Source organism: Salvelinus fontinalis, unplaced genomic scaffold (genome assembly GCF_029448725.1).
Source record: "Salvelinus fontinalis isolate EN_2023a unplaced genomic scaffold, ASM2944872v1 scaffold_0032, whole genome shotgun sequence".
NCBI lineage: Eukaryota > Metazoa > Chordata > Actinopteri > Salmoniformes > Salmonidae > Salvelinus > Salvelinus fontinalis.
The window spans coordinates 607301-634532 of record NW_026600241.1 but is presented as its reverse complement, the minus strand read 5'-3'; the positions used below and the strand labels follow the sequence as shown (position 1 = coordinate 634532).

General features: G+C 44.4%; 3 protein-coding genes across 4 annotated transcripts in view; all 3 read left to right on the top strand.

Annotated features, from left to right (window-relative positions):
- Window positions 1-824: 824 nt before the first annotated feature.
- LOC129842312 (probable G-protein coupled receptor 148) lies at window positions 825-2252 on the top strand. Its single transcript, XM_055910812.1, has one exon. The coding sequence runs from the start codon at window positions 919-921 to the stop codon at window positions 1921-1923; it is 1005 nt and encodes a 334-aa protein (XP_055766787.1). The 5' UTR covers window positions 825-918; the 3' UTR covers window positions 1924-2252.
- A 763-nt stretch (window positions 2253-3015) lies between these two features.
- LOC129842309 (probable G-protein coupled receptor 148) lies at window positions 3016-10400 on the top strand. Its single transcript, XM_055910810.1, is given in 5 exon segments — window positions 3016-3732; window positions 3735-4051; window positions 7815-8075; window positions 8963-9125; window positions 9622-10400. Coding segments are annotated over 5 exon segments (1167 nt in total). The 5' UTR covers window positions 3016-3702; the 3' UTR covers window positions 10018-10400.
- Window positions 10401-16848: 6448 nt separating this feature from the next.
- LOC129842324 (kelch-like protein 24) overlaps window positions 16849-27232 on the top strand; it is a 50504-nt gene continuing 40120 nt past the window's right edge. Inside the window, exons 1-4 of one of the 2 annotated variants that reach the window (XM_055910827.1) lie at window positions 16849-17128; window positions 22184-22287; window positions 22561-23405; window positions 26845-27029. In XM_055910827.1, coding sequence (XP_055766802.1) covers window positions 22213-22287; window positions 22561-23405; window positions 26845-27029 — 1105 coding nt within the window. In that variant the 5' untranslated portion in view covers window positions 16849-17128; window positions 22184-22212. Of the gene's footprint in view, window positions 17129-17978; window positions 18270-22183; window positions 22288-22560; window positions 23406-26844; window positions 27030-27232 lie in introns of those variants that run through there. The other variant, XM_055910828.1, reaches the window with a different exon arrangement.

The window sequence follows — 27232 nt, the reverse complement described above, 5'->3', positions numbered from 1 at the left end:
TCTACGCTCTGCCTGTGCGAGGGAGGGAGGGAGAGAGGGGGAGGGAGGGAGGGAGTGGGGGAGGGAGGGAGAGCAGATTACTTTCCATTGAAATATTAGCTGTCTGCTATATTGAAGAATGTTTACCTAATAACTTCAAATAAACTAGTTTGCTGAGGCCTCTCCATCATAGTGCCTGTGTCCATATAATGCAGAGATAAGCTCCTTCAGATGAACGCCGCTGTTTGTTTTAATCAGTCTGTTAATTAAGGTAGACGCTGACAGTCATAGAGGGTCAAATGGGTTTGAAATCTCTCCATCTTAGTGTAATAAAACATCTAGGCTTTCCTAGACAGCCAAAAAGACTGAGATAAGCATATTTTGTATTTTATATAAACTTTATTTAACTTGGCACGTCAGTTAAGAACAAATTCTTATTTACAATGACGGCCAAGGAACAGTGGGTTAACTGCCTTGTTCAGGGGCAGAACGACAGATTTTTACCTTGTCAGCTCGGGGACTCAATCCAGCAACCTTTCTGATATCTATATACATCAATTGTAATAAATAATAATAATAATACAATGTATTAGGTTCTAAATCACTGGTAAAAGGCTAGGCCCGCTCTAACTTTAGATTACGTTTTTTACCATTGTTTCAGTCCATCTGATTTGCCACAGAAAGAAAGGACCATCTTTAGGAAAGGCGGCCTGCACCCGTCCACAGAGTTACATTACTGTCTGTTTCAATCCACAGGTAGGCGCAAGAGGGAAAAAAGAAAGGACCTCCTTCACTTCAGATGCCCTGTCCAGGGTCGTATTCACTTGGCACCAAACGGAGGAGAACGGACTGAAACAGGGAGGGACTACCTGATCTTGTCCATTAACTAACGCTTGTTTTCGTTTTCCATTGCAAAACGTTTTGCTACACTGTGCAGTAATGAATACGACCCAGCATCTAACCACACAGTTCCAGATGGTTCTATCAGAGAACATGGCAGCCATGGCCAACAGTTCACACCAGTGGTATGACAGTCTGCAGCGCTGGCACCTGGAGCTCTTCCTGATCCCCGCCTCCCTCCTCACCCTGGCCACCCTGCTGGCCAACCCCATCGTCCTGGCCTGCATCCTCTTCTCCCGTTCCCTGCGCCAGGAGACCCGCTACCTCCTCCTAGCCAACACCCTGGCCGCAGACATGCTCTTCCTCTCCCTCAACCTTGTTACTGTAGTATGTAATACTTTGGGGGTAGCCATGCTGAGGGTACTCTGTGAGCTGGTTTCGGCAGTGACCGCCGTGGCGTATTGCTGTGCTGTGCTGACCGTCACACTAAAGGTGGTGGATACATACGTGGCGGTACGTTGGCCCCTCCACTACCACGATCTGCTCCCCCCGGCCCGTACTCGAAAGATCCTAGTCGGGGTCTGGCTGTTAGCCGCCATGTACCCCCTCTCCCTGGTCATCGTCATGGAGGTGATGGAGGACAACGCCACACAGAGGTCAGAGGTGTGTCTCATTCTCATCTCCATAGGCAAGATGGGCAGAAAGATGATGGTGGGCGTTCACATCTACTTCACCATGGGAGCTGTTGTCTGCACCCTGCTCATCCTGTATTGTTACGGCCGTCTCTACTGGGTCACCAAGACCCAGGGCATCTGGCAGAGCCGCTACTCCCGGGCCCGGGTCACCCTCTTGGCCCACGGGGTTCTGCTCCTGCTCTACTTCAGCCCGGGCCTGGTCTTCACTGTGGAGCTGGTTCTGTACCAGCACCAGGAGGTCAGCCAGGATATCCGCGTGTGGATCAACACTGTCAATATGTGTATGCTGATGCTACTGCCCAGGGCCTGTGCTCCCTACCTGTATGGTCTGTGGTATAGGGATATCTCTGATACTCTGCTGGCGGTGCTGCACCGACGCAGGAGGCTCAGTCAGGTCACTGTGGCCTAGAAATAAAGACCTACACACTCACAACCCCATAAAGAGGAATGAGAGGGCCGAGGGGTTGTTTAATAGAGATTCTTGTGAGAGTGCCCAGCCTAAAGCATTGGTCCCCAAATATTTTTACCTAATGAAGCTCACTATGTTCTCTTGTGACCCACGGTTTGACATGTACAAAATCATTCCCCAAACCCAAAGCTGCCTTGAAAAGACCATAACTTTTTAAGACAAAACATTGATTGCTTAACTTTTTTTCAAAAAGTCATTTAATTGGTACTATTGCCAAGCTATTTTCCATGTGTCAATGCATATACGGTGAGCTCCAAAAGTATTGGGACAGTGACTCGGTGACACATTTTTTGTTGTTGATTTGGCTCTGTACTTCAGAACTTTGCATATGAAATGATACAATAACTATGAGGTTAAAGTGCAGACTGTCAACTTTAATTTGAGAGTATTTTCATCCATACTGGGTGAGCCGTTTAAAAATTACAGCACTTTTTATACATAGTCCCCCCATTTTAGGGGACCAAAAGTATTGGGACAAATTCCCTTATGTGTATTAAAGTAGTCAAAAGTTTAATATTTGTTCACATATTCATAGCACGCAATGACTACATAAAGTTTGTGACTACACATTGGTTGGATGCATTTGCAGTTTGTTTTGGTTGTGTTTCAGATTATTTTGTGCCCAAATAGAAATGAATAGTACATAATGTATTGTGTCAGTTTGGAGTCACTTTTATTGTAAATAAGAATATAATGTGTTTCTAAACACTTCTACATTAATGTGGATGCTACATTGATTATGGATAATCCTGAAAGAATTGTGAATAATGATGAGTGAGAAAGTTACAGAAGCACAAATATCATATACCCCCCAAATAAAATGCAAACCTCCCCTGTTATTGTAATGGAGAGAGATTAGCATGTCTTGGGGGGAATGCTAACCTCCCCTGTTATTGTAATGGTGAGCGGTTAGCATGTCTTGAGGGGAATGCTAACCTCCCCTGTTATTGTCATGGTGAGAGATTAGCATGTCTTGGGGGGAATGCTAACCTCCCCTGTTATTGTAATGGAGAGAGATTAGCATGTCTTGGGGGGAATGCTAACCTCCCCTGTTATTGTAATGGAGAGAGATTAGCATGTCTTGGGGGGAATGCTAACCTCCCCTGTTATTGTAATGGGGAGAGATTAGCATGTCTTGGGGCCATGATATTTCTTTTATATGTTTGTGATTGTTCTGGAATATCTTTCCTAATATCTCCACAAATAATGAAACGTCATTGGCAGGTTCAGCACCTCTTATTTCTGCATACCATATTCCTCTCTTTATGTGGAGACTTTAAAATGGCTTGTTTTGTCGGGTGTCTACTTTGAGAATGTACTTGTTATTGTTTCTTTCCCATATACTTTTAAAGCAGCTGGGACTGTTTCATGCACTGAACATTGAGCTTGTTTTAAAAAGAATGTAGGTGGGGTTGAATCAATTCTACATAACCCAAATACAACCTACATGATCGTCACACATTATATGATGTCAACAAGCTACATAAGCACCCAACAGCTGGGCTTTTATGACCGTAATATTATGGCAAAGTAGCATTTCTGTCCATTTGCCTCTAAAGACTTGTTTGCCCTTATCTGGGTGTCCAAGGAGACCAATAACAAACGGATCTGTGGATTGCCTAATGGAAGACTTCACACTTAGTGGCATCACCTCTAATGGCCTGATAGAAAAGAAAAACACGATCTCCTCAAACTCATTGTTGACGCAGTCGGTCGGGGATGGTGGACACTGGACAAAGAAGAGGGAGACACGGCACGTTAGCTCTGTAGAGATGGCTGCTGAAGAGAACCAAGTGGTCCTGTCTCTCCTCTGTGCCTTTGGGACCTGGTACAACAGCTCTGGCCACGCTGAGAGACATAGCAGAATCTCCTCTGAGACCAGTGGCAACACCTCAGACACTACAAACACGACTACCAACTCCTTCCAGAGACAGGTGGAGCTGTTCACCCGCGAGTGGCACGTCTTCCTGCCTCCGCGCCAATCCAGGGCCATGCATGTTTGCCCCATCCTGGGCTTCCTGGCAGTTTCTCTGGTGATTCCTGTCATCCTCACCCGAATCCTGACCAGGTGAGTCACCTCAAATCCCAAATTGTCCCTTAGATCTGATGCATGAGTGTGATGGTGTGTAGACCTGATAGATAGGTGTGGTGGTGTGATGGTGTGTAGACCTGATGGATAGGTGTGATGGTGTGTAGACCTGATGGATAGCTGTGATGGTGTGTAGACCTGATGGATAGGTGTGATGGTGTGATGGTGTGTAGACCTGATGGATAGCTGTGATGGTGTGTAGACCTGATAGATAGGTGTGGTGGTGTGATGGTGTGTAGACCTGATGGATAGGTGTGATGGTGTGTAGACCTGATAGATAGGTGTGATGGTGTGTAGACCTGATAGATAGGTGTGGTGGTGTGATGGTGTGTAGACCTGATGGATAGGTGTGATGGTGTGTAGACCTGATGGATAGGTGTGATGGTGTGATGGTGTGTAGACCTGATGGATAGGTGTGATGGTGTGATAGTGTGTAGACCTGATGGATAGGTGTGATGGTGTGATGGTGTGTAGACCTGATGGATAGGTGTGATGGTGTGTAGACCTGATGGATAGGTGTGATGGTGTGTAGACCTGATGGATAGGTGTGATGGTGTGTAGACCTGATGGATAGGTGTGATGGTGTGATGGTGTGTAGACCTGATGGATAGGTGTGATGGTGTGATAGTGTGTAGACCTGATGGATAGGTGTGATGGTGTGTAGACCTGATGGATAGGTGTGATGGTGTGATGGTGTGTAGACCTGATGGATAGGTGTGATGGTGTGTAGACCTGATGGATAGCTGTGATGGTGTGTAGACCTGATAGATAGGTGTGATGGTGTGATGGTGTGTAGACCTGATGGATAGGTGTGATGGTGTGATGGTGTGTAGACCTGATGGATAGGTGTGATGGTGTGTAGACCTGATGGATAGGTGTGATGGTGTGATGGTGTGTAGACCTGATGGATAGGTGTGATGGTGTGTAGACCTGATGGATAGGTGTGATGGTGTGATAGTGTGTAGACCTGATGGATAGGTGTGATGGTGTGATGGTGTGTAGACCTGATGGATAGGTGTGATGGTGTGATGGTGTGTAGACCTGATAGATAGGTGTGGTGGTGTGATGGTGTAGACCTGATGGATAGGTGTGATGGTGTGATGGTGTGTAGACCTGATGGATAGGTGTGGTGGTGTGATGGTGTGTAGACCTGATAGATAGGTGTGGTGGTGTGATGGTGTAGACCTGATGGATAGGTGTGATGGTGTGATGGTGTGTAGACCTGATGGATAGGTGTGATGGTGTGTAGACCTGATGGATAGGTGTGATGGTGTGGTGGTGTGTAGACCTGATGGATAGCTGTGATGGTGTGTAGACCTGATGGATAGGTGTGATGGTGTGTAGACCTGATAGATAGGTGTGATGGTGTGTAGACCTGATAGATAGGTGTGATGGTGTGTAGACCTGATGGATAGCTGTGATGGTGTGTAGACCTGATGGATAGGTGTGATGGTGTGATGGTGTGTAGACCTGATGGATAGGTGTGATGGTGTGATGGTGTGTAGACCTGATGGATAGGTGTGGTGGTGTGATAGTGTGTAGACCTGATAGATGGGTGTGATGGTGTGTAGACCTGATAGATAGGTGTGATGGTGTGTAGACCTGATGGATAGCTGTGATGGTGTGTAGACCTGATAGATAGGTGTGATGGTGTGATGGTGTGTAGACCTGATAGATAGGTGTGATGGTGTGTAGACCTGATGGATAGGTGTGGTGGTGTGATAGTGTGTAGACCTGATAGATGGGTGTGATGGTGTGTAGACCTGATGGATAGGTGTGATGGTGTGTAGACCTGATGGATAGGTGTGATGGTGTGATAGTGTGTAGACCTGATGGATAGGTGTGATGGTGTGATAGTGTGTAGACCTGATGGATAGGTGTGATGGTGTGATAGTGTGTAGACCTGATGGATAGGTGTGATGGTGTGATGGTGTGTAGACCTGATGGATAGGTGTGATGGTGTGATAGTGTGTAGACCTGATAGATAGGTGTGATGGTGTGTAGACCTGATGGATAGGTGTGATGGTGTGATGGTGTGTAGACCTGATGGATAGGTGTGATGGTGTGTAGACCTGATGGATAGGTGTGATGGTGTGTAGACCTGATGGATAGGTGTGATGGTGTGATAGTGTGTAGACCTGATGGATAGGTGTGATGGTGTGATAGTGTGTAGACCTGATGGATAGGTGTGATGGTGTGATGGTGTGTAGACCTGATGGATAGGTGTGATGGTGTGATAGTGTGTAGACCTGATAGATAGGTGTGATGGTGTGTAGACCTGATGGATAGGTGTGATGGTGTGATGGTGTGTAGACCTGATGGATAGGTGTGATGGTGTGTAGACCTGATAGATAGGTGTGGTGGTGTGATAGTGTGTAGACCTGATGGATAGGTGTGATGGTGTGTAGACCTGATGGATAGGTGTGATGGTGTGTAGACCTGATGGATAGGTGTGATGGTGTGATGGTGTGTAGACCTGATGGATAGGTGTGATGGTGTGTAGACCTGATGGATAGGTGTGATGGTGTGATAGTGTGTAGACCTGATGGATAGGTGTGATGGTGTGATGGTGTGTAGACCTGATGGATAGGTGTGATGGTGTGATGGTGTGTAGACCTGATGGATAGGTGTGATGGTGTGATAGTGTGTAGACCTGATGGATAGGTGTGATGGTGTGATAGTGTGTAGACCTGATAGATAGGTGTGATAGTGTGTAGACCTGATGGATAGGTTTGATGGTGTGATAGTGTGTAGACCTGATAGATAGGTGTGATAGTGTGTAGACCTGATGGATAGGTGTGATGGTGTGATAGTGTGTAGACCTGATAGATGGGTGTGATGGTGTGTAGACCTGATGGATAGGTGTGATGGTGTGTAGACCTGATGGATAGGTGTGATGGTGTGTAGACCTGATGGATAGGTGTGATGGTGTGTAGACCTGATAGATAGGTGTGATGGTGTGATAGTGTGTAGACCTGATGGATAGGTGTGATGGTGTGTAGACCTGATGGATAGGTGTGATAGTGTGTAGACCTGATGGATAGGTGTGGTGGTGTGATAGTGTGTAGACCTGATGGATAGGTGTGATGGTGTGATAGTGTGTAGACCTGATGGATAGGTGTGATGGTGTGTAGACCTGATAGATGGGTGTGATGGTGTGTAGACCTGATAGATAGGTGTGATGGTGTGTAGACCTGATGGATAGGTGTGATGGTGTGATGGTGTGTAGACCTGATGGATAGGTGTGATGGTGTGTAGACCTGATGGATAGGTGTGATGGTGTGTAGACCTGATGGATAGGTGTGATAGTGTGTAGACCTGATGGATAGGTGTGATGGTGTGATGGTGTGTAGACCTGATAGATAGGTGTGATGGTGTGATGGTGTGTAGACCTGATGGATAGGTGTGATGGTGTGATGGTGTGTAGACCTGATAGATAGGTGTGGTAATGCTACTGTTTTGAGATCTACTTAAGCACATAAGGGTTAGGGTACGTGTCAAACTGAGTGTCTGCAGGTTTTCCTTCCTCCCTTGGACTCGATTGCTGAATTAAGGGCACTAATTAGTAAGGAACTCCCCTCACATGGTTGTCTAGATCTAGATCATAATTGAATGGAATAAACCAAAACCTGCAGACACCATGGATTTGGAACCCTGGGTGAGGGTAAGGTTGATTTGGAATTAGGCATATGTAGCATTCATCATTCTCCTCCTCCTCCCCCCCACCTCCTCCTCATCCTAGCCCCTGGATGCGCCAGGAGACCCGCTACCTCCTCCTAGCCAATGCGTTGCTAAGCGACATGCTGTTCGTGTCGCTGTACATGGTGAGTGCCTGTCTGAATGCGACGGGCGTGCTGATGTCAGAGTGGGCGTGCTCTACCATCCTCTTCCTGCTGGGGTTGCTGTACTGCGCTGGGATCTTCAGTACCAAGGCCATGGTGCTGGACACCTCACTGGCTGTGATGGCTCCACTTCGATACCACGCCCTGTGGCCTGTCTCCAGGTAATGGGAACACGGGCTGGGAGAGTTTCATCAGTACTTCTTATGACTTCACTGCATGATGTAATAATGGATGGAGTTTAGAGAAACTGTTATTTATCTTCCATCTTTTCTTCACTGGTGGCCCTTTTCTTGTGGAAACAAGTCACAAATCTTGCTGCTGTGCCAAAGCAAGTGAAATGGATAAACAAAAGTCAAATAAACAAAAAGTGAACAGTAAATATTACACTCACACAAGAATAGACATTTCATGTGTCATTATGTCTCTATATACAGTGTTGTAACGATGTGCAAATAAAGTTTTTTTTTAAAAAAGGGAAAATAAATCAACATAAATATTTACAATGGTGTTCGTTCCCTTTTCTGGTGGCAACAGGTCACAAATATTGCTGCTGTGATGGCACACTGGTATTTCACCCAGTAGATATGGAAGTATATCAATATTTTCACATTCTTTTGGGGTCTGTTTAATCTGAGGGAAATGTGTGTCTCTAATATTGTCATACATTTGGCAGGTTAGGAAGTGCAGCTCAGTTTCCACCTCATTTTATGTCTCCCTCTCCCCCCTTTCTCTCTCCTTCCCCCCCCCCCCCCCTCTCTCCCCCTCTCTCTCCCCCTCTCCCCCTCTCCCCCTCTCTCTCTCTCTCTCTCTCTCTCTCTCTCTCTCTCTCTCTCTCTCTCTCTCTCTCTCTCTCTCTCTGTCTGTCTGTCTGTCTGTCTGTCTGTCTGTCTGTCTGTCTGTCTCTCGCACGCTCTGTCTCTCGCTCGCTCTGTCTGTCTGTCTGTGTCTGTCTGTCTGTCTGTCTGTCTGTCTGTCTGTCTCTCTGTATGTCTGTCTCTCTGTCTGTCTGTCTCTCTGTCTCTCTGTCTGTCTCTCTGTGTGTGTGTAGGACGAGGAGGGCGATCGCTGGTATCTGGGCTGTATCTATGTTCTTACCAGCAGCGTCTGTAGGGGTGCTTGTGTGGTACCACTCTACTGGACCCTGTTCCCTACACATCTGCTCCCTGCCCCTCCTGCTGGTCCTCACCGTCAGCCAGTCCACTCCCATGCAGGTGGCTCTCAGTCAATCAATCAAATAACCAAGCAATCGCAATGGAGATTACTGTGTAAACCAAGGGTAGGCAACCCTGGTCCTGCAGTGCTTCATGTTTTTTAATGGAACTGGAAGTCCAGGTGTGTTGAATTTAGGCAGTTACTGATCAATTAGCTCAGTTGGTGTGGCGCGTAGTTGGAACAAGATCATGCAGTACCTACAGCGCTATAGGAACAGGGTTGTCTGCCTCTGGTGTAAACCTAAACAATAATTACATTTAAGAGTGAGGTTTATGTATATTAAAAAAATATATATTTTTATTTTATTTATTTAACCTTTATTTATCTAGGACTCCCAATCAAGGCCGGATGTGATACAGCCTGGATTCGAACCAGGGACTGTAGTGTAGTTCTTATTTTGGTCTAAGATGTACTTTATGTATTGTAAAGTGAAACCAGTATGTGTTTTTGCATACTACTGGCTTCTGTCTCATTACATGACATTATCATTCTCAGGTGTCCATGCTGCTGGCAGTCACAGGCGTCCTCCTCATTCTGCTCCTGGTCTTCTCTGGCTATGTCGTTCTGTACTGTCGCACCCGCATGTCTGGCGTGTGGAGAGGTGAACGCTCCTCCCGGGCCAAAGGCACATTCCTCATCCACTACTTCCACCTCATCCTGTCCTTCCTGCCCATGTTGGTGCTTCTCATCAAGCTACTGCTCTACTGCCACCTTGATGCCCTGGACCTGCGTGCCAACCTGTGGGTGTCCCTGGTGGTGTGTAACATCCTCCTGGTGCTCCCCAAGGCCCTGGCTCCCTACCTGTACGGCCTCAGGTACAGGCACCTGTGTGAGGCCTTGTTGGCCTTTTATGGGCTGAAGCGGCCCACTGTCGTCTCGCCTGTCTTCTGAGAATAAAACAATAAAACATTTTCCTGGATTTATAAGAATATTAGCACAGAGAAGAATTGAGGAGATGGGTCGGTTGACACACGTTTCACTCTGGTGTATTTCTCAGCATCAGTATATCTTACAAGAGTATTTTCAATATTAAGAGAAATATTAAGGTCTTGAGTTGAAATGGGGACCCTTTCCTGCTCATATCTTATTCCAACATGGAGTTGTAAAGCCTTCAAACACTCTGTCCACTTGTGACAAGCAACCCCATCCCGGGGTTGGTTGTCAGGACAGTATGGGGTTGGTTGTCAGGACAGTGTGGGGTTGGTTGTCAGGACAGTGTGGGGTTGGTTGTCTGGACAGTATGGGGTTGGTTGTCAGGACAGTATGGGGTTGGTTGTCAGGACAGTATGGGGTTGGTTGTCAGGACAGTATGGGGTTGGTTGTCAGGACAGTATGAGGTTGGTTGTCAGGACAGTATGGGGTTGTTTGTCAGGACAGTGTGGGGTTGGTTGTCAGGACAGTATGGGGTTGGTTGTCAGGAAAGTATGGGGTTGGTTGTCAGGACAGTATGGGGTTGGTTGTCAGGACAGTGTGGGGTTGGTTGTCAGGACAGTATGGGGTTGGTTGTCAGGACAGTGTGGGGTTGGTTGTCAGGACAGTGTGGGGTTGGTTGTCAGGACAGTGTGGGGTTGGTTGTCAGGACAATGTGGGGTTGGTTGTCAGGACAGTGTGGGGTTGGTTGTCAGGACAGTGTGGGGTTGGTTGTCAGGACAGTGTGGGGTTGGTTGTCAGGACAGTGTGGGGTTGGTTGTCAGGACAGTATGGGGTTGGTTGTCAGGACAGTGTGGGGTTGGTTGTCAGGACAGTATGGGGTTGGTTGTCAGGACAGTGTGGGGTTGGTTGTCAGGAAAGTATGTGGTTGGTTGTCAGGACAGTGTGGGGTTTGTTGTCAGGACAGTGTGGGGTTGGTTGTCAGGACAGTGTGGGGTTGGTTGTCAGGACAGTGTGGGGTTGGTTGTCTCACACTATGCGATTGTTTGTCAGGACAGTATGGGGTTGGTTGTCAGGACAGTATGGGGTTGGTTGTCAGGACAGTATTGGGTTGGTTGTCAGGACATTATGGGATTGGTTGTCAGGACAGTGTTGGGTTGGTTGTCACAATGTGCGCCTTTTGTTTTTCAGCATCAATTGAACCAATTTAGAAAGTTTTAGGAAAAAAAGTAAATGCTTTCTTTATTGACCAGTATTTATATCTAACATAATAAAAATACATAAGTAAAAATAAATTGAACATAGTTTAATATTTGCTTCGACATTGTCGTTCTTACTCCACTCAAGTCGTCATCAATGCTTAATAGAACAATCAGTAGCCATCTGATATTTGGATGAATATTAAATATTTTATTAAAGTGAAAAAAGTGTACAGCACAGTATAGAGTAGAGTACAGTAAAGAAAAGTAGTGTACAGTACAATACAGCAGTCGAGTACAATATAGTATACAGCCCAGTATACAGCAGAGTACAGCACAGTATACAGTAGAGTACAATACTGCACAGTAAAGTACAGTACAATACAGCAGAGTACAGTACAGTATACAGTAGAGTACAGTAAAGAAAAGTAGTGTACAATACAGTAGAGGACAGCACAGTAAAGTACAGTACAATACAACACAGCAGAGTACAGTACAGTATACAGTAGAGTACAGTAAAGAAAAGTAGTGTACAATACAATACAGTAGAGTACAGCACAGTATACAGTAGAGTACAGTACATAGCAGTGTACAGCAGAGTACAGTACAGTATACAGCAGAGTACAGTACAGTAGAGTTTAATTCAGCACAGTAGAGCACAGTATACAGTAGAGTACAGTACAACACAGCAGAGTACAGTACAGTATACAGGAAAAAAAAGTTGTTTATTCAGTGAAAAGCATAGTGTATTCAGTACAGTACAAAAGAGTAAAGAAAGTGAAGTATAGTTCAGTGCAGTAGAAGTACAGTACTTTAGTATTATATTCTACTGTTCTCTACGGAATTAAACGCTACTGTACTTTAATGTACTGTACTCTACTGAGTTAAACATAACTGTATGGTACTGTACTCTAATGTACTATACTCTACGCAATTAAACTCGACTGTACTCTACGGAATTAAACTGTACTGTACTCTACTGAATTCAACTGTTCTGGACTGCAGTGGAAGATCTTCCCGTCAGAACTATCAATAGGCTAACCAAAATGTTTTGTTTATAAGAGCGTCTTTGAGATTCTTGCTGTAATGAAAAGCGCTATACAAATTAAACGTGTTATTACACTGTACTGTACTCTACTGTACAGTACTCTACTGAATTACTCTGTACTGCACTATGCTGCACTGTACTCTGCTGAATTAAACTCTACTGGACTGTGCTGTGCTGTGCTTGCTGTCCAAACTTGTGAAACATAGACAACTTTTCAACATCTGGAAAATACAGTCAGGTCCATAAAAATGTGGACATTGACCAAGTTATTATTTTAGCTGTCTACCACAGCAATTCGGAGATGAAATGAAATAATTAATATGAACTGAAAGTGCAAAATTTCAGCTTTAATTTGAGGGTATTTACATCCAAATCGGGTGAACGGTGTAGGAATTACAGCACTTTTTATATGTGGTCCCTCTTTAAGAGACCAAAAGTAATTGGACAATTGGCTGCTCAGTTCCATGGCCAGGTGTGTGTTAATCCCTCATTAGTTTGTTTACAAGTAAACAGATATAAGGTCTAGAGTTGATTTCACGTGTGGCATTTGGAATCTTTTGCTGTTAACCCTCAATATGAAATCCAAAGAGCTGTCACTGCCAGTGAAACAAGCCATCATTAGGCTGAACAATCAAAACAAACACATCAGAGAGACAGCAAAAACATTAGGTGTGGCCAAATCAACTATTTGCTACATTCTTAAAGAGAAAGAATGCACTGGTGAGCTCAGGGAAACCAAAAGGCCTGGAAGACCACGGAAAACAACTGTGGTGGATGACAGAAGAATGATTTCCCTGGTGGAGAAAAGCCCCTTCACGACAGTTGGCCAGATCAATAACACGCCTACTTCCTGGATGGTATCTGTGTCAAAGTCAGCATTCAAGAAAAGACAGAGTAAATACAGAGGGTTTACCACAAGACGGAAACATTGGTAAACCTCGAAGACCAGATTAGAGTTTGCTAAACAACATCTATAAAAAGCCTGTACAGTTCTGGAACAACATCCTATGGACAGATGAGACAAAGATCAACTTGTACCAGAATGATGGGAAGAGTATGGAGACCTGAAGGAACTGCTCATGAGCCGAAGCATATGTTACGTTCCCCAGTTTCTGTGTTGTAGTTTGTGTATTTAAGTGTGTGTTTCAGGAGATGGCTTCCTGAATTCTCCCCAAGCAGCTGATTGGTCGACTCCATGGCTAATTGGAGCTGACCCCGCCCCCTCGTCAAGAAGCAGCTGTATCCAATTAGACTCCTGAAGCTATATAAATGCCAGTGTTCTGTTCAGGAGAGAGGAGAATGCAGAGAGAATTCAATTGTGATAGAGAGAGAATATTCAATTGTGATAGAGAGAGAATATTCAATTGTGATAGAGAGAGAATATTCAATTGTGATAGAGAGAGAATATTCAATTGTGATAGAGAGAGAATATTCAATTGTGATAGAGAGAGAATATTCAATTGTGATAGAGAGAGAATATTCAATTGTGATAGAGAGAGAATTCAATTGTGATAGAGAGAGAATTCAATTGTGATAGCGGTGTTGGTTGTTTTTCAGGGTGCAGAGGGTTATATAGTGTTGGTTGTTTCTCAGAAAGTTATTTGGTATGTACTGTGTTAGTTTGTTGCATTATCAGGTAGAGCTTATTTGATGTCCTTGGTTTCTTAGTTTGAGTAATTGTTTGATATTTGGTTTCATTTGTTCCCAGGGGGGAAGGTGAAGGCACCTAAGGAGTGCTTAGGCAAGAGGCCCGCGGGCATACATATACCCGTAGTATATTCACTGTCTAGGCACACTAGTTAAGACCTGGGCGGACCACCCCCTGTATTTTGGTTAGGGCACCAGGTGGTACTAAGTTAGGTGGGTAGGCAGGTAAGGTAGGAAAGGGGGCTTTGACATTTACTTTCTTTGCGTTGGTTCCGTCCAGCCCCTTTTCCCCATATTACCGTGTGATGGAATAAATTCCTTGTAAACGGTACCACTCTCTCTGCCTTTGTCATCCTTACTCGCACCTACAGTCCATACCTCTTTCACTTCACGGAGAGTTGAGTTGTAGCAGGGTGTTGCGGTCCCTCTTCATAGAGGCGTGCGTAACAGCATACTATACCTCCTTATCTGTGAAGCATGGTGGAGGTAGTGTTATGGCGTGGGCATGTATGGCTTCCAATGGGCCTGGTTCCCTTGTATTTATTGATGATGTGACTGCTGACAGAAGCAGCAGTATGAATTCTTAAGTGTTTAGGGCTATATTATCTGCTCAGATTCAGCCAAATGCTTCAAAACTCATTGGACTGCGCTTCATAGTGCAGATGGACCCAAAGCATACTGCGAAAGCAACCCAATTATTTTTTATGGCAAAGAAGTGGAATCTTCTGCAATGGCCAAGTCAATCACGTGACCTGAATCCAATTGAGCATGCAATTCACTTGCTGAAGGCAAAACGCCCCAAGAACAAGCAGGACCTGAAGACAGCTGCAGTAAAGGCCTGGCAGAGCATCACCAGGGAAGAATCTCAGCATCTGGTGATGTCTATGGGTTCCAGACTTCAGGCAGTCATTGACTGCAAAGGATTTGCAACCAAGTATTAAAACTCTCAATTTAATTTATGATTGTTAGTTTGTCCAATTACTTTTGAGCCCCTAAAATGGAGGGATATGTATATTCCTACACGGTTCATACAGTATTTTTGACAAAACCCTTAAATTAAAGAGTAAAGTCTACACTTAAAGCACAGCTTGATTGTTTCCTTTCAAATCCATTGTTGTGGCGTACAGAGACAAAAATGATGTAGTTTGTCACTTTCCAAGTACTTATGGACCTGACTGTAGTTTTTCTAGGTGTCTTTTCAACTCATTTAGTACTTTAGTAATAGGGATGGATTATGACCAGCAACCACAACATCAATGTGACAACCACGCCACCCACCCAATGCTAATTAAGATGCTAGTTACCACATGGCTTGACCTATAATAAACTCACAAATAGGCTTGAAATAAAGCTCTCCCTTTCCTGTTTTCAATAAAAGTATTTGTTTATAAACACTTCCATCATACAACAGTTTATTAAAGAAATAACAAGCTATGAATATTTACTTTCGCCAATTAAAAATGTTAAATATTAAAATGTATAATATTCCATCTCACCTCAATGTTCTGTGACCCTGACCTGACCACATGGAGGATACACATGTTTATCTTGAAATGATGACAACCTCTTTGACTTTTGAGTAATAACCAGTGTGACAACAAACTAGTGAGACAACCAACCCCTGTCTCCTCTATTTTGTCCTTCAGAAAGTAATGATAGCTCAAATCGCCCACACCAAGAGTCTGTGACATGAACACTTTTGACATTGACCTTAATTGACCAAGCTGCTGTCTCTGATTCTATCATTTTCTAAATGGTTAGTTAACAGTGAGTAGGTTTACATGCACACTGATAATTCGATATCAAACTGATTTTGGCAGATGGTCAACTATGGCATTAGTCATGAGTAGATATATGTTGTAGTCCTCAAAGAGACCAGAGAGTCAACAACATCTGGAATCCACATCTGTTGCTGGATGTCAAATGAACGTTACCACGGGAACTGGAGAAACGTTATCTAACTACTAATCTCCTTTAACCCAGAACTAAAAGCTTGGTCATTTGGTCAATGGCTTATTATTTACCCAGTCTGTCCACAACAGATTATGTAACAACCTGCTTATATATCAACTGTCATGTCAATGTAAACTAAAGCTGACACGTTTTTCGGGAAATAATTTTGTCAAGAAATTGCTTTATTTTCATGACTCACAATGCCACAATGTATATGCATTGAACATCCACTAGGGGGCAGTTGTGTTTCAAAACAGGGTTTTCGACTGATGACGTAAGGCATTGACAAGTTGGGACAAAACATTGAAAATGGGTCAGAGACCAAAAGTGAGGAAGTAGCTCTCTAAGGATAACCTTCCTCGGCTAAATGGGATTGTGCAATATTGTAATGAAATTACGACATGATTAATTTAACTCCTCCCTACTGTAGAGATTTGCTGCTGCAGCAGCATGTTTTTAACCGTTCTACCCACGCGCCCCATATCGGGTTACAACTGAAAATCATACCCTTTGTTTAACACATGGCTTAGAGTTATAAAGATCTTCACTGTTTTATATAGCTTTAAAATTATTTTTAAAAATCAGCACAGTAGAATACAACACAACTATATATCATTGACCAGTGTGTGATTGAAAATAATGTAAATTGTTGTTTGTTTTCCATCCAATTTATATTGTAAAAACTTTGTCAGCTTTCAGCATTAAGGAAAGTTACTAAAGTATGTCTCTGATAATCAACTCATGATCATAAATGACCCGATGAGTACTCATTAGGCCTATCGCACTATTGGGCAATAGTCTGCACTTTATTACACAATTGGTGTTGACAACAAAGTTTCCCGATTTTTTTGTAGAAAAAGTGTTCAACTTCAGGGAAGTTTTGTTTGCAAACAAAGGCCAGCCACGCGGACGACAGAGGTGCTTTGGGAAGTGCTGTTTTCTGATTGCACAACTCTAAGGCACAACCACTTCTTATGAAATACACTACCCATAAGCACCAATAACTCCAGCTGACTGGGTCGGCAAATTCTGAGGATGTGACCTATATCTCCCTGTGATGTTTACACTTTGTTACAGTTCTTTGTCTCTGCGATCATAACAAGTCAGGATGTCTGGGACATAGAGAAACATATTTTTCTGTTTTTCTTTATGTGTAAAGAAACCTATTTTTATCATAACATTTTTGGACCAAGAATTTTCGGAACAACATTTTCTTTAAACTTTTTTTTAATTTTTCCACGACTCCAAATAGCCGAGGCGGCTCATACGGAAAATTTTGGATAAGGTAATGTACTTTATTAAAAATAGCAAGTAATATGTAACGTGTATTTCAATACGCGTTTGTATTCCGTTGTTACATTGGATTTTTGGTCAAGATGCATTCATTTGTTGCCCTAAACTTAATTGCTCACTGTTCAAGGTTGCCGAGAATAAGTCATCGGTTTTTGGCTGATGGGACACAATTGAACAGCCTACTTTCTATAACAGATATCACGAGTTAACTTTTTTTGAGTTGTTATTGTACATGCGTTTTATGTAAAACATTTTCAGTCATAATCCACGTATTGCTGCATAATCATAATGTTCGATTCCATGCTGCATAACATTGATTCTGTCAATTCTGATCAGAATTTAATCTGCTCAACGTTTTGGGTGATTTGCTTGTTTATTGTGTGTAATTAATTAAATTTAAAAAAAGACGTGACAAGAAGACTAGGTCACTGTGGCCATATAAGAGATGCAATAGCTGTTACATGCGGAGTAAACTCCACCATGGAGTGGAGTTTAGTCCGCTAACTTTGTTGTGGTCTTTATATAGCCTATAGCTACACATGTCATAAGAAGGGAATGTTACATGTGTCAGGGAAGGAGGCACTGCCACTTGCAAACCCTGTCTTTTTTGTTACTTAAAATTACTAGGAGGTGCTGCAGCTGTGGACTAGGATAACACACGCAAACAGTTGTGTGTTTTGTTCCGCTTGTGCGTTTGTACCGCCAGGCTAAATATAGCCGGGATGAGAGTGACTACGTTCATCAGATAGCTGGCCAGACCCGTGCGCTGCGGTTAATAGCCGCCTCGATTTAGTTACGGCAAGCACGTGACCTGCGTGAAGAGCGCTCGTGCCTCAAAGACAACATGAGCAAATGTCAACATCTATATCTTTATGTAAAAAAAAAAAAATAGCAGATTCTCCTGGCAGAATGAGACAGAGTGAAGGAGTCGTTTTCCCGTCTAAATGAAATAGATGGTTTGAGATAGTTGGCCTGGGGCTATACACCTGTGCGTGTGCGTGTTCGTGTAAAAACTGTGAGCTGAAGACAGCCTACGTATACCGTTCTTTTGCTCCAAACTTGCCTTTCTCTAGAGGTGAAAAAAAAAATGACTCAGAAGGAGTGACCCCGAGGCTCTTCTCCCAGAATTGACGGTAATCTGGTTTGGCATTAATCTGGTATGGCATTAATCTGGTTTAGCAGTCAATCTGTTTCAAAGACTATGCCCCTAGGCGCACACAGTTAGAGGATCACTGTTGAAAAGACTATAGGTCCGGCTTCAACCGGTGTCGCAGATTGCTCACTGTTAAAAGCATGATGGGGTGATGCCTATCTTTTCTTCACTTAGTTTCATTCAAAGCAAACATGATTGATGTACCATTGCACAACAACCTTTCTAGCTCTATTGTCCTTGTGATTGCTGGCCTTTTCAACTGTATTACATGGAACATCTGCTTCAGTACAGAGGAAGGGGTTAGTTTGTAGATATGTGCATTTAACCTGGTTAAATAAAGGTTAAATAAATTAATAATAATTCAGGGCCGGCTCAAGCATTTTGGGGGCCCTAAGCGAGATTTGGTTAGCGGGCCCCCCACCTCCCGGCAAAGTTAATTTCCTGTAGTTCTACACATTTTGCCATGGGGTGTAGAGAAAATGTTGCAGTTTTAAAGCAAGTTCTCAGAAATTCTACACATTTTGTGACTAATGCCATGTTAATATGATATTTGTCGCAGCGTTCTAAGGCACTGCATCTCATTGCTAGAGGCGACACTACAGACCCTGGTTCATTTCCAGGCTGTATCACAACCAGCCGTGATTGGGAGTCCCATAGAGCGGCGCACAATTGGTCCAGCGTCGTCCGGGTTAGGGTTTGGCTGTCATTGTAAATAAGAATTTGTACTTTGCCTAGTTAAATATATATATATTTTTTTAAATAACAAAATCCATCGGGGCCCCCTGGAGGTGGGTACAGTGCAGGGTACTGTATTTGATTACTACAAGTTTAGATAGCTGGCTAGACTGACTACCAATCTAAGCGTTGTTAGCTGACATGCTGACTGTCAGTGACGGACATAACAAGAGAAAAACTGCTGATGCACAACCACATTTTGAAATTGCACCCGGTGTGTTCTACTATTCTTACTCTCAATAGTAAGTTGCGATCCCTGCATGAGTTCTAAAAATAAATGAAATACAAATATGTTTTGGGGACTGGGGCCCCCTGGCGGCCGTGGGCCCTAAGCGACCGTTTATGTCGCTTATGCCTGGAACTGGCCCTGTGCGTATGGCTGGATTTTCTAAGCTCTCTCAAAAAAAATTGTTCCTCCACTATGATGCAAGATACAGTAGCTCTACCCTGAAGACGGTGGAATTGTTAGTACAACTAGTTTTCTCTCTCTGAAGCGGAAAGCAGGCTGTTTCCCTTGTGACTATTTTCTGGCTATTGCCTCTGGAGTGTACTTGGTTTCATTTCGTCACAGCAGCAGTGGTTCAAGTTCAGTAGTTAAGTTCAACTTCAAGTGACTTGTATAACTTGATTTATACTTATTTATGACAATTGTAAGTTTTGATCTAGAGCTACATAGGCTTATAACAGGTCTGTAACACATGCACGATCAGATCTACTGTTCCTTAAACACCACATATAACCTGACTCACACTTATATAGGGTTATATCATACATGTAACACATTTATAATCTGAATTAAATATACAGCGTAAATAGACCTATAAAACGAGTAAACAGCTCATTTATTGCTTGATCTACACCCAAAAACTACTATACCACTTGAACCTTATTTTCTGTTATCCCTCCAGGTATCCGGTCGGTCTATAACCTTATTTCCTGTTGTCCCTCCAGGTATCCGGTCGGTCTATAACCTTATTTCCTGTTGTCCCTCCAGGTATCCGGTCGGTCTATAACCTTATTTCCTGTTATCCCTCCAGGTATCCGGTCGGTCTATAACCTTATTTCCTGTTGTCCCTCCAGGTATCCGGTCGGTCTATAACCTTATTTCCTGTTGTCCCTGCAGGTATCCGGTCTATAACCTTATTTCCTGTTATCCCTCCAGGTATCCGGTCTATAACCTTATTTCCTGTTGTCCCTCCAGGTATCTGGTCGGTCTATAACCTTATTTCCTGTTGTCCCTCCAGGTATCCGGTCGGTCTATAACCTTATTTCCTGTTGTCCCTCCAGGTATCCGGTCGGTCTATAACCTTATTTCCTGTTGTCCCTCCAGGTATCCGGTCGGTCTATAACCTTATTTCCTGTTGTCCCTCCAGGTATCCGGTCGGTCTATAACCTTATTTCCTGTTGTCCCTCCAGGTATCTGGTCGGTCTATAACCTTATTTCCTGTTGTCCCTCCAGGTATCCGGTCTATAACCTTATTTCCTGTTGTCCCTCCAGGTATCTGGTCGGTCTATAACCTTATTTCCTGTTGTCCCTCCAGGTATCTGGTCGGTCTATAACCTTATTTCCTGTTGTCCCTGCAGGTATCCGGTCTATAACCTTATTTCCTGTTATCCCTCCAGGTATCTGGTCGGTCTATAACCTTATTTCTTGTTGTCCCTCCAGGTATCCGGTCGGTCTATAACCTTATTTCCTGTTGTCCCTCCAGGTATCCGGTCGGTCTATAACCTTATTTCCTGTTGTCCCTCCAGGTATCTGGTCGGTCTATAACCTTATTTCCTGTTGTCCCTCCAGGTATCTGGTCGGTCTATAACCTTATTTCCTGTTGTCCCTCCAGGTATCTGGTCGGTCTATAACCTTATTTCCTGTTGTCCCTGCAGGTATCCGGTCTATGACCTTATTTCCTGTTATCCCTCCAGGTATCTGGTCGGTCTATAACCTTATTTCTTGTTGTCCCTCCAGGTATCCGGTCGGTCTATAACCTTATTTCCTGTTGTCCCTCCAGGTATCTGGTCGGTCTATAACCTTATTTCCTGTTATCCCTCCAGGTATCTGGTCGGTCTATAACCTTATTTCCTGTTGTCCCTCCAGGTATCTGGTCGGTCTATAACCTTATTTCCTGTTGTCCCTCCAGGTATCCGGTCGGTCTATAACCTTATTTCCCGTTGTCCCTCCAGGTATCTGGTCGGTCTATAACCTTATTTCCTGTTATCCCTCCAGGTATCTGGTCGGTCTATAACCTTATTTCCTGTTGTCCCTCCAGGTATCTGGTCGGACTATAACCTTATTTCCTGTTGTCCCTCCAGGTATCCGGTCGGTCTATAACCTTATTTCCTGTTGTCCCTCCAGGTATCCGGTCTATAACCTTATTTCCTGGGGTCCCTCCAGGTATCTGGTCGGTCTATAACCTTATTTCCTGTTGTCCCTCCAGGTATCTGGTCGGTCTATAACCTTATTTCCTGTTGTCCCTGCAGGTATCCGGTCTATAACCTTATTTCCTGTTATCCCTCCAGGTATCTTGTCGGTCTATAACCTTATTTCCTGTTGTCCCTCCAGGTATCCGGTCGGTCTATAACCTTATTTCCTGTTGTCCCTCCAGGTATCCGGTCGGTCTATAACCTTATTTCCTGTTGTCCCTCCAGGTATCCGGTCGGTCTATAACCTTATTTCCTGTTGTCCCTCCAGGTATCCGGTCGGTCTATAACCTTATTTCCTGTTGTCCCTCCAGGTATCCGGTCGGTCTATAACCTTATTTCCTGTTGTCCCTCCAGGTATCCGGTCGGTCTATAACCTTATTTCCTGTTGTCCCTCCAGGTATCTGGTCGGTCTATAACCTTATTTCCTGTTATCCCTCCAGGTATCTGGTCGGTCTATAACCTTATTTCCTGTTGTCCCTCCAGGTATCTGGTCGGTCTATAACCTTATTTCCTGTTGTCCCTCCAGGTATCCGGTCGGTCTATAACCTTATTTCCTGTTGTCCCTCCAGGTATCCGGTCGGTCTATAACCTTATTTCCTGTTGTCCCTCCAGGTATCTGGTCGGTCTATAACCTTATTTCCTGTTGTCCCTCCAGGTATCCGGTCGGTCTATAACTGTATTTCCTGTTGTCCCTCCAGGTATCCGGTCGGTCTATAACCTTATTTCCTGTTGTCCCTCCAGGTATCTGGTCGGTCTATAGGGCAGCAGCCATGGTGTTGATCCTGGGCAGACGGCTCAACAGGGAGGACTCTGGGACCAGGGACTCCCCCGCCGTCAAACGAAAGGTGCTCACTTAACCCACTCATTTTATCACAACTCCGAGTTCTTACTAGTCTTGACAAGTGTTTTGAAGGGCAATGTGTGTCAATTATTTCTCAAGTGGCAAATAAAAACATACTAAAATCAAATTTTTCCAAGAAGAAAAACAAACGGGAATGGCCAAGACCCCCACTTCCAGTTTAGAAACCAGTGCATGGTTATCACTTTTGACTGTAGATTAAAAGTTACAGAGTAGGCCTTTAAAATTAAATTAAACTCATTCGTTTCATCCCTCCAAGGTATTCGAAGTGGACTCCAAAACCCTGACCGGTAATGAAGTTCTGGAGTTCTCATCCGGCTCCTCCCACTCGGAGGCCATCTTGCAGGTGTTCAACGAGTTCCGCGACAGCCGCCTCTTCACCGACGTGGTCATCAGCGTGCAGGGCCGCGAGTTCCCCTGCCACCGCGCTGTGCTCTCTGCCTGTTCCTCCTACTTCCGTGCCATGTTCTGCAATGACCACCGCGAGTCACGTGAGATGCTGGTGGAGATCAACGGCATCCTGGCCGAGGCCATGGACTCTTTCCTCAGCTACGTCTACACGGGCCGCGCCAAGATCACCACCGACAACGTGCAGTTCCTCTTCGAGACCTCCAGCCTCTTCCAGATCTCCACGCTCCGCGACGCCTGCGCCAAGTTCCTGGAAGACCAGCTCGACCCCTGCAACTGCTTGGGCATCCAACGCTTCGCCGACGCCCACGCTCTGAAACAGCTGGCCAGCCGCTGCCGCTCGTACGCCCTGGCCAACTTCCCTGACGTGGCCCAGCACGAGGAGTTCCTGGACCTGAGGAGAGATGAGCTGGAGGAGTACATCTGCAGTGACGAACTGGCCATCGGGAAGGAGGAGGTGGTGTTTGAGGCGGTGATGCGCTGGGTGTACCACAGTGTGGAGCCCCGGAGGCCCGTGCTTAAGGACCTGCTGCACCACGTCCGGCTGCCCCTGCTGCACCCAAACTACTTTGTCCAGACAGTGGAAGGAGACCAGATCATCCAGACGGCGCCAGAGTGCTACCAGCTCCTCCACGAGGCCCGGCGGTACCACGTACTGGGCAACGAGATGATGTCCCCCAGGACCCGCCCACGCAGGTACTGTGCAGGGGATGCTGGGAGGTGTAGTTCAGAGACTTGATCAGTCAATTAAATTCAATAGAATTGCATTGTCCCTGAAGGGGAATTGTATTTGGCACAGCTCTATGGATAGTACAATTCAACACATCTAGGTAAGGCAGAATTCACCTCATGCCTTCAAATAGTCCTTTATTTATTGTAAGGCCCTGAAGGCACTAGGGACCTCTCAAATATGAGGAAGTGTTGTGACTGAATACAGTACAGTTCCTTCTTCCTGCCAGTCAACTGGAAGACAGATTATATGTAATCTCTAATTCCTCTTGGCTTGTCACTCATCTTTCACAATAATTTTATGGAGATTTACTTTTAATTCTAAAAAGAAGGATAAGAATGTCTGTTTGTAAACAAAAACCACTGCCACTTTGCTCTCGGCTCAAGTAAAGAACCACCCACCTTTGCCTCTGCGAAGAGAAAGATGAGAGAGACAGACAGAGAGTGATGGAGAGAGAGAGAGAGCATAAAACAGAGATGACTGAAAGATAAGAGGAAGAGTGTCAGACCCAGTACTCCACTGTTTTCTCTTCCACAGTAGATGATTTTGAGTTACAACATGAATGTGTGCCTGCTGTGTTATTGTGCAGACAGAGCCTTCATTGAGGGAAGGTTTGTTTAATAATCCTGTTTTGTAATGAAATTGTGTCATGGAAGAGCTTGTCCATACACGTTGTAGTTTTCTGCCAGAATAACTGCTATGTTGCAAGCCTTTGTAGCCTGAACCATTCGTACCATTCGGTCTAGTTTTAATAGCAGTAGTGAAGCAGCGAGTCACATACAGCCCTGTTTGCCCATAAGGAATTATTTGAAGGATGTTTGTTTGTGTACGATATACATAGGTCCATGTGAGTGTGTGTGATGAGTTCATCCACAGATAATTTTCTGTTTGATGTCTTTATGTATTCTGTGTTACATGTTAGAGTATTTATGTGTCTTTATTTATTCTGTGTTACATGTTAGAGTATGTGTGTGTATTTATGTATATCTGTGTTACATGTTAGAGTATTTTTGTGTCTTTATGTATTCTGTGTTACATTTTGGAGTATGTATGTGTCTTTATGTATTCTGTGTTACATGTTAGAGTATTTATGTGTCTTTATGTATTCTGTGTTACATGTTAGAGTATGTGTGATGTCTTTATGTATTCTGTGTTACATTTTGGAGTATGTATGTGTCTTTATGTATTCTGTGTTACATGTTAGAGTATTTATGTGTCTTTATGTATTCTGTGTTACATGTTAGAGTATGTGTGATGTCTTTATGTATTCTGTGTTACATGTTAGAGTATGTGTGATGTCTTTATGTATTCTGTGTTACATGTTAGAGTATTTATGTGTCTTTATGTATTCTGTGTTACATGTTAGAGTATGTATGTGTCTTTATGTATTCTGTGTTACATGTTAGAGTATGTGTGATGTCTTTATGTATTCTGTGTTACATGTTGGAGTATGTGTGTGTATTTATGTATATCTGTGTTACATGTTAGAGTATTTATGTGTCTTTATGTATTCTGTGTTACATGTTAGAGTATGTGTGATGAGTGTTAGCGGATAAGTTTAAGTTTTTAAAGCCACATAGACACGTCTGCTTTTTAGACATCACTTGTTTCAACAGTGCTTTTCTCCAGTCTGTGGCGTTGTCTGGGTTAAGTATTATTTGACGCTGGGTGCCAGTTAGCTAGCAGGGAGGTGAAGTGTCTCTCTCAAGAGTACCGTGTCAGTATCCAGGCAGATCAGAACAGGCGTGGAGCCTGCTGTCTGTCTGTCTGTCTGTCTGTCTGTCTGTCTGTCTGTCTGTCTGTCTCTGTCTGTCTGTCTGTCTGTCTGTCTGTCTGTCTGTCTGTCTGTATGCATGTCTGTCTGTATGTCTGTCTGTATGCATGTCTGTCTGTATGCATGTCTGTCTGTATGCATGTCTGTCTGTCTGTCTGTCTGTCTGTCTGTCTGTCTGTCTGTCTGTCTAGCCCCGGTGACCTCTAGTTCCATCTCCTGCCAACAGAGTTTAGCTCCACACACCCCTGATCTCAGCTTCTTACCTATGACCTGCACTCATCATTACCAGTGCTATGTTTAAACAGAAAGTTGGAAAGGTATGGGGAAAGTGTGTTGGCTAGCATATTGACTCCCTGTATAAATAAAGGTCAAATGTAATTGAGTTTGATTTAGAGCTAGAATATTCTGAAGTTGAATTATAAAGGATGAAGGATTGTTGACAGTACCACAGAGTGTGGAGCTGCAGTGAATCGCTCCCCCCAACCGAAGGAGATCACGTCATAGCCCTGGCATGCGCTTTCCAAACAGTGAGGCAGATAGGGCACCATTCAGATGGTTTACTGAGGTCATTGATATTCAGTGGGCTTTAGCAAGTTATTTCTGTTCTTGAGAAGAATGTGTATTTTGAGTATTTTGCCAGGTAGATAAGTACAATCATGTGAATAAAGTATGACATATTACACGTTGTGAATTACGCTGTGAAGCGTACTAACTTCTCTTTTTCACTATAGTCATGATTCAAACTGACTGGCCTGGATTGTACTGTTGCTGAGTTGTGTCTCATTGCTGTCTCGTTTTCTCACAGTCACCTGCATTGTCTATGTTCCTCTGGAGTGGAGCTGTGTTTTGTCTGTGTTCCTTTGGGGTGGAGCTGTGTTTTGTCTGTGTTCCTCTGGGGTGGAGCTGTGTTGTCTGTGTTCCTCTGGGGTGGAGCTGTGTTTTGTCTGTGTTCCTCTGGAGTGGAGCTGTGTTTTGTCTGTGTTCCTCTGGGGTGGAGCTGTGTTTTGTCTGTGTTCCTCTGGGGTGGAGCTGTGTTTTGTCTGTGTTCCTCTGTAGTGGAGCTGTGTTTTGTCTGTGTTCCTCTGGAGTGGAGCTGTGTTTTGTCTGTGTTCCTCTGGGGTGGAGCTGTGTTTTGTCTGTGTTCCTCTGGGGTGGAGCTGTGTTTTGTCTGTGTTCCTCTGGGGTGGAGCTGTGTTTTGTCTGTGTTCCTCTGGGGTGGAGCTGTGTTTTGTCTGTGTTCCTCTGGAGTGGAGCTGTGTTTTGTCTGTGTTCCTCTGGGGTGGAGCTGTGTTTTGTCTGTGTTCCTCTGGGGTGGAGCTGTGTTTTGTCTGTGTTCCTCTGGGGTGGAGCTGTGTTTTGTCTGTGTTCCTCTGGGGTGGAGCTGTGTTTTGTCTGTGTTCCTCTGGAGTGGAGCTGTGTTGTCTGTGTTCCTCTGGAGTGGAGCTGTGTTGTGTAATGTTGTTCTGTGTAGTCTTTCTGTGCTGTCTTATTTCTCCACAGCGACTAGTGTTAGGTTTATTTTGATGAGTCTTGTTACTGTATAGTTGGTTTATTACTGTCCTCTCTCGCTTTCTCTCTCTCCCCTCCTTCCATCTCCCTCTCTCCACCTTCCTCCATCCCTCTATATGCAGGTCGACTGGCTACTCAGAGGTGATTGTGGTGGTGGGGGGCTGTGAGCGGGTGGGAGGGTTCAACCTGCCCTACACAGAGTGTTACGACCCTGTGACGGGAGAGTGGAAGGCCCTGGCCAAGCTCCCAGAGTTCACCAAGTCAGAGTACGCCGTCTGTGCCCTCCGCAATGACATCCTGGTCTCAGGTGAGCTCCTCGTCTGTTGGCTGACAGTCTGCCATCCTAAACAACGATCAGTCATGGAATATATCATCATGAATTGGTTGTGTCATGAAAGAGATCAGGAAATACCAGGAAGTATACATGGGAGCCATCTGCTTCAATTGGTTAGTTGTAGTAACATCCTTCCCTTGTGTTATCTGCTGAATGACTAGAGATAGCTAGAAGGA

Bases quoted from the DNA above. Each gene is read 5' to 3' on its own strand.
- LOC129842312 (XM_055910812.1), top strand. From the start codon at position 919: ATGAATACGACCCAGCATCTAACCACACAGTTCCAGATGGTTCTATCA.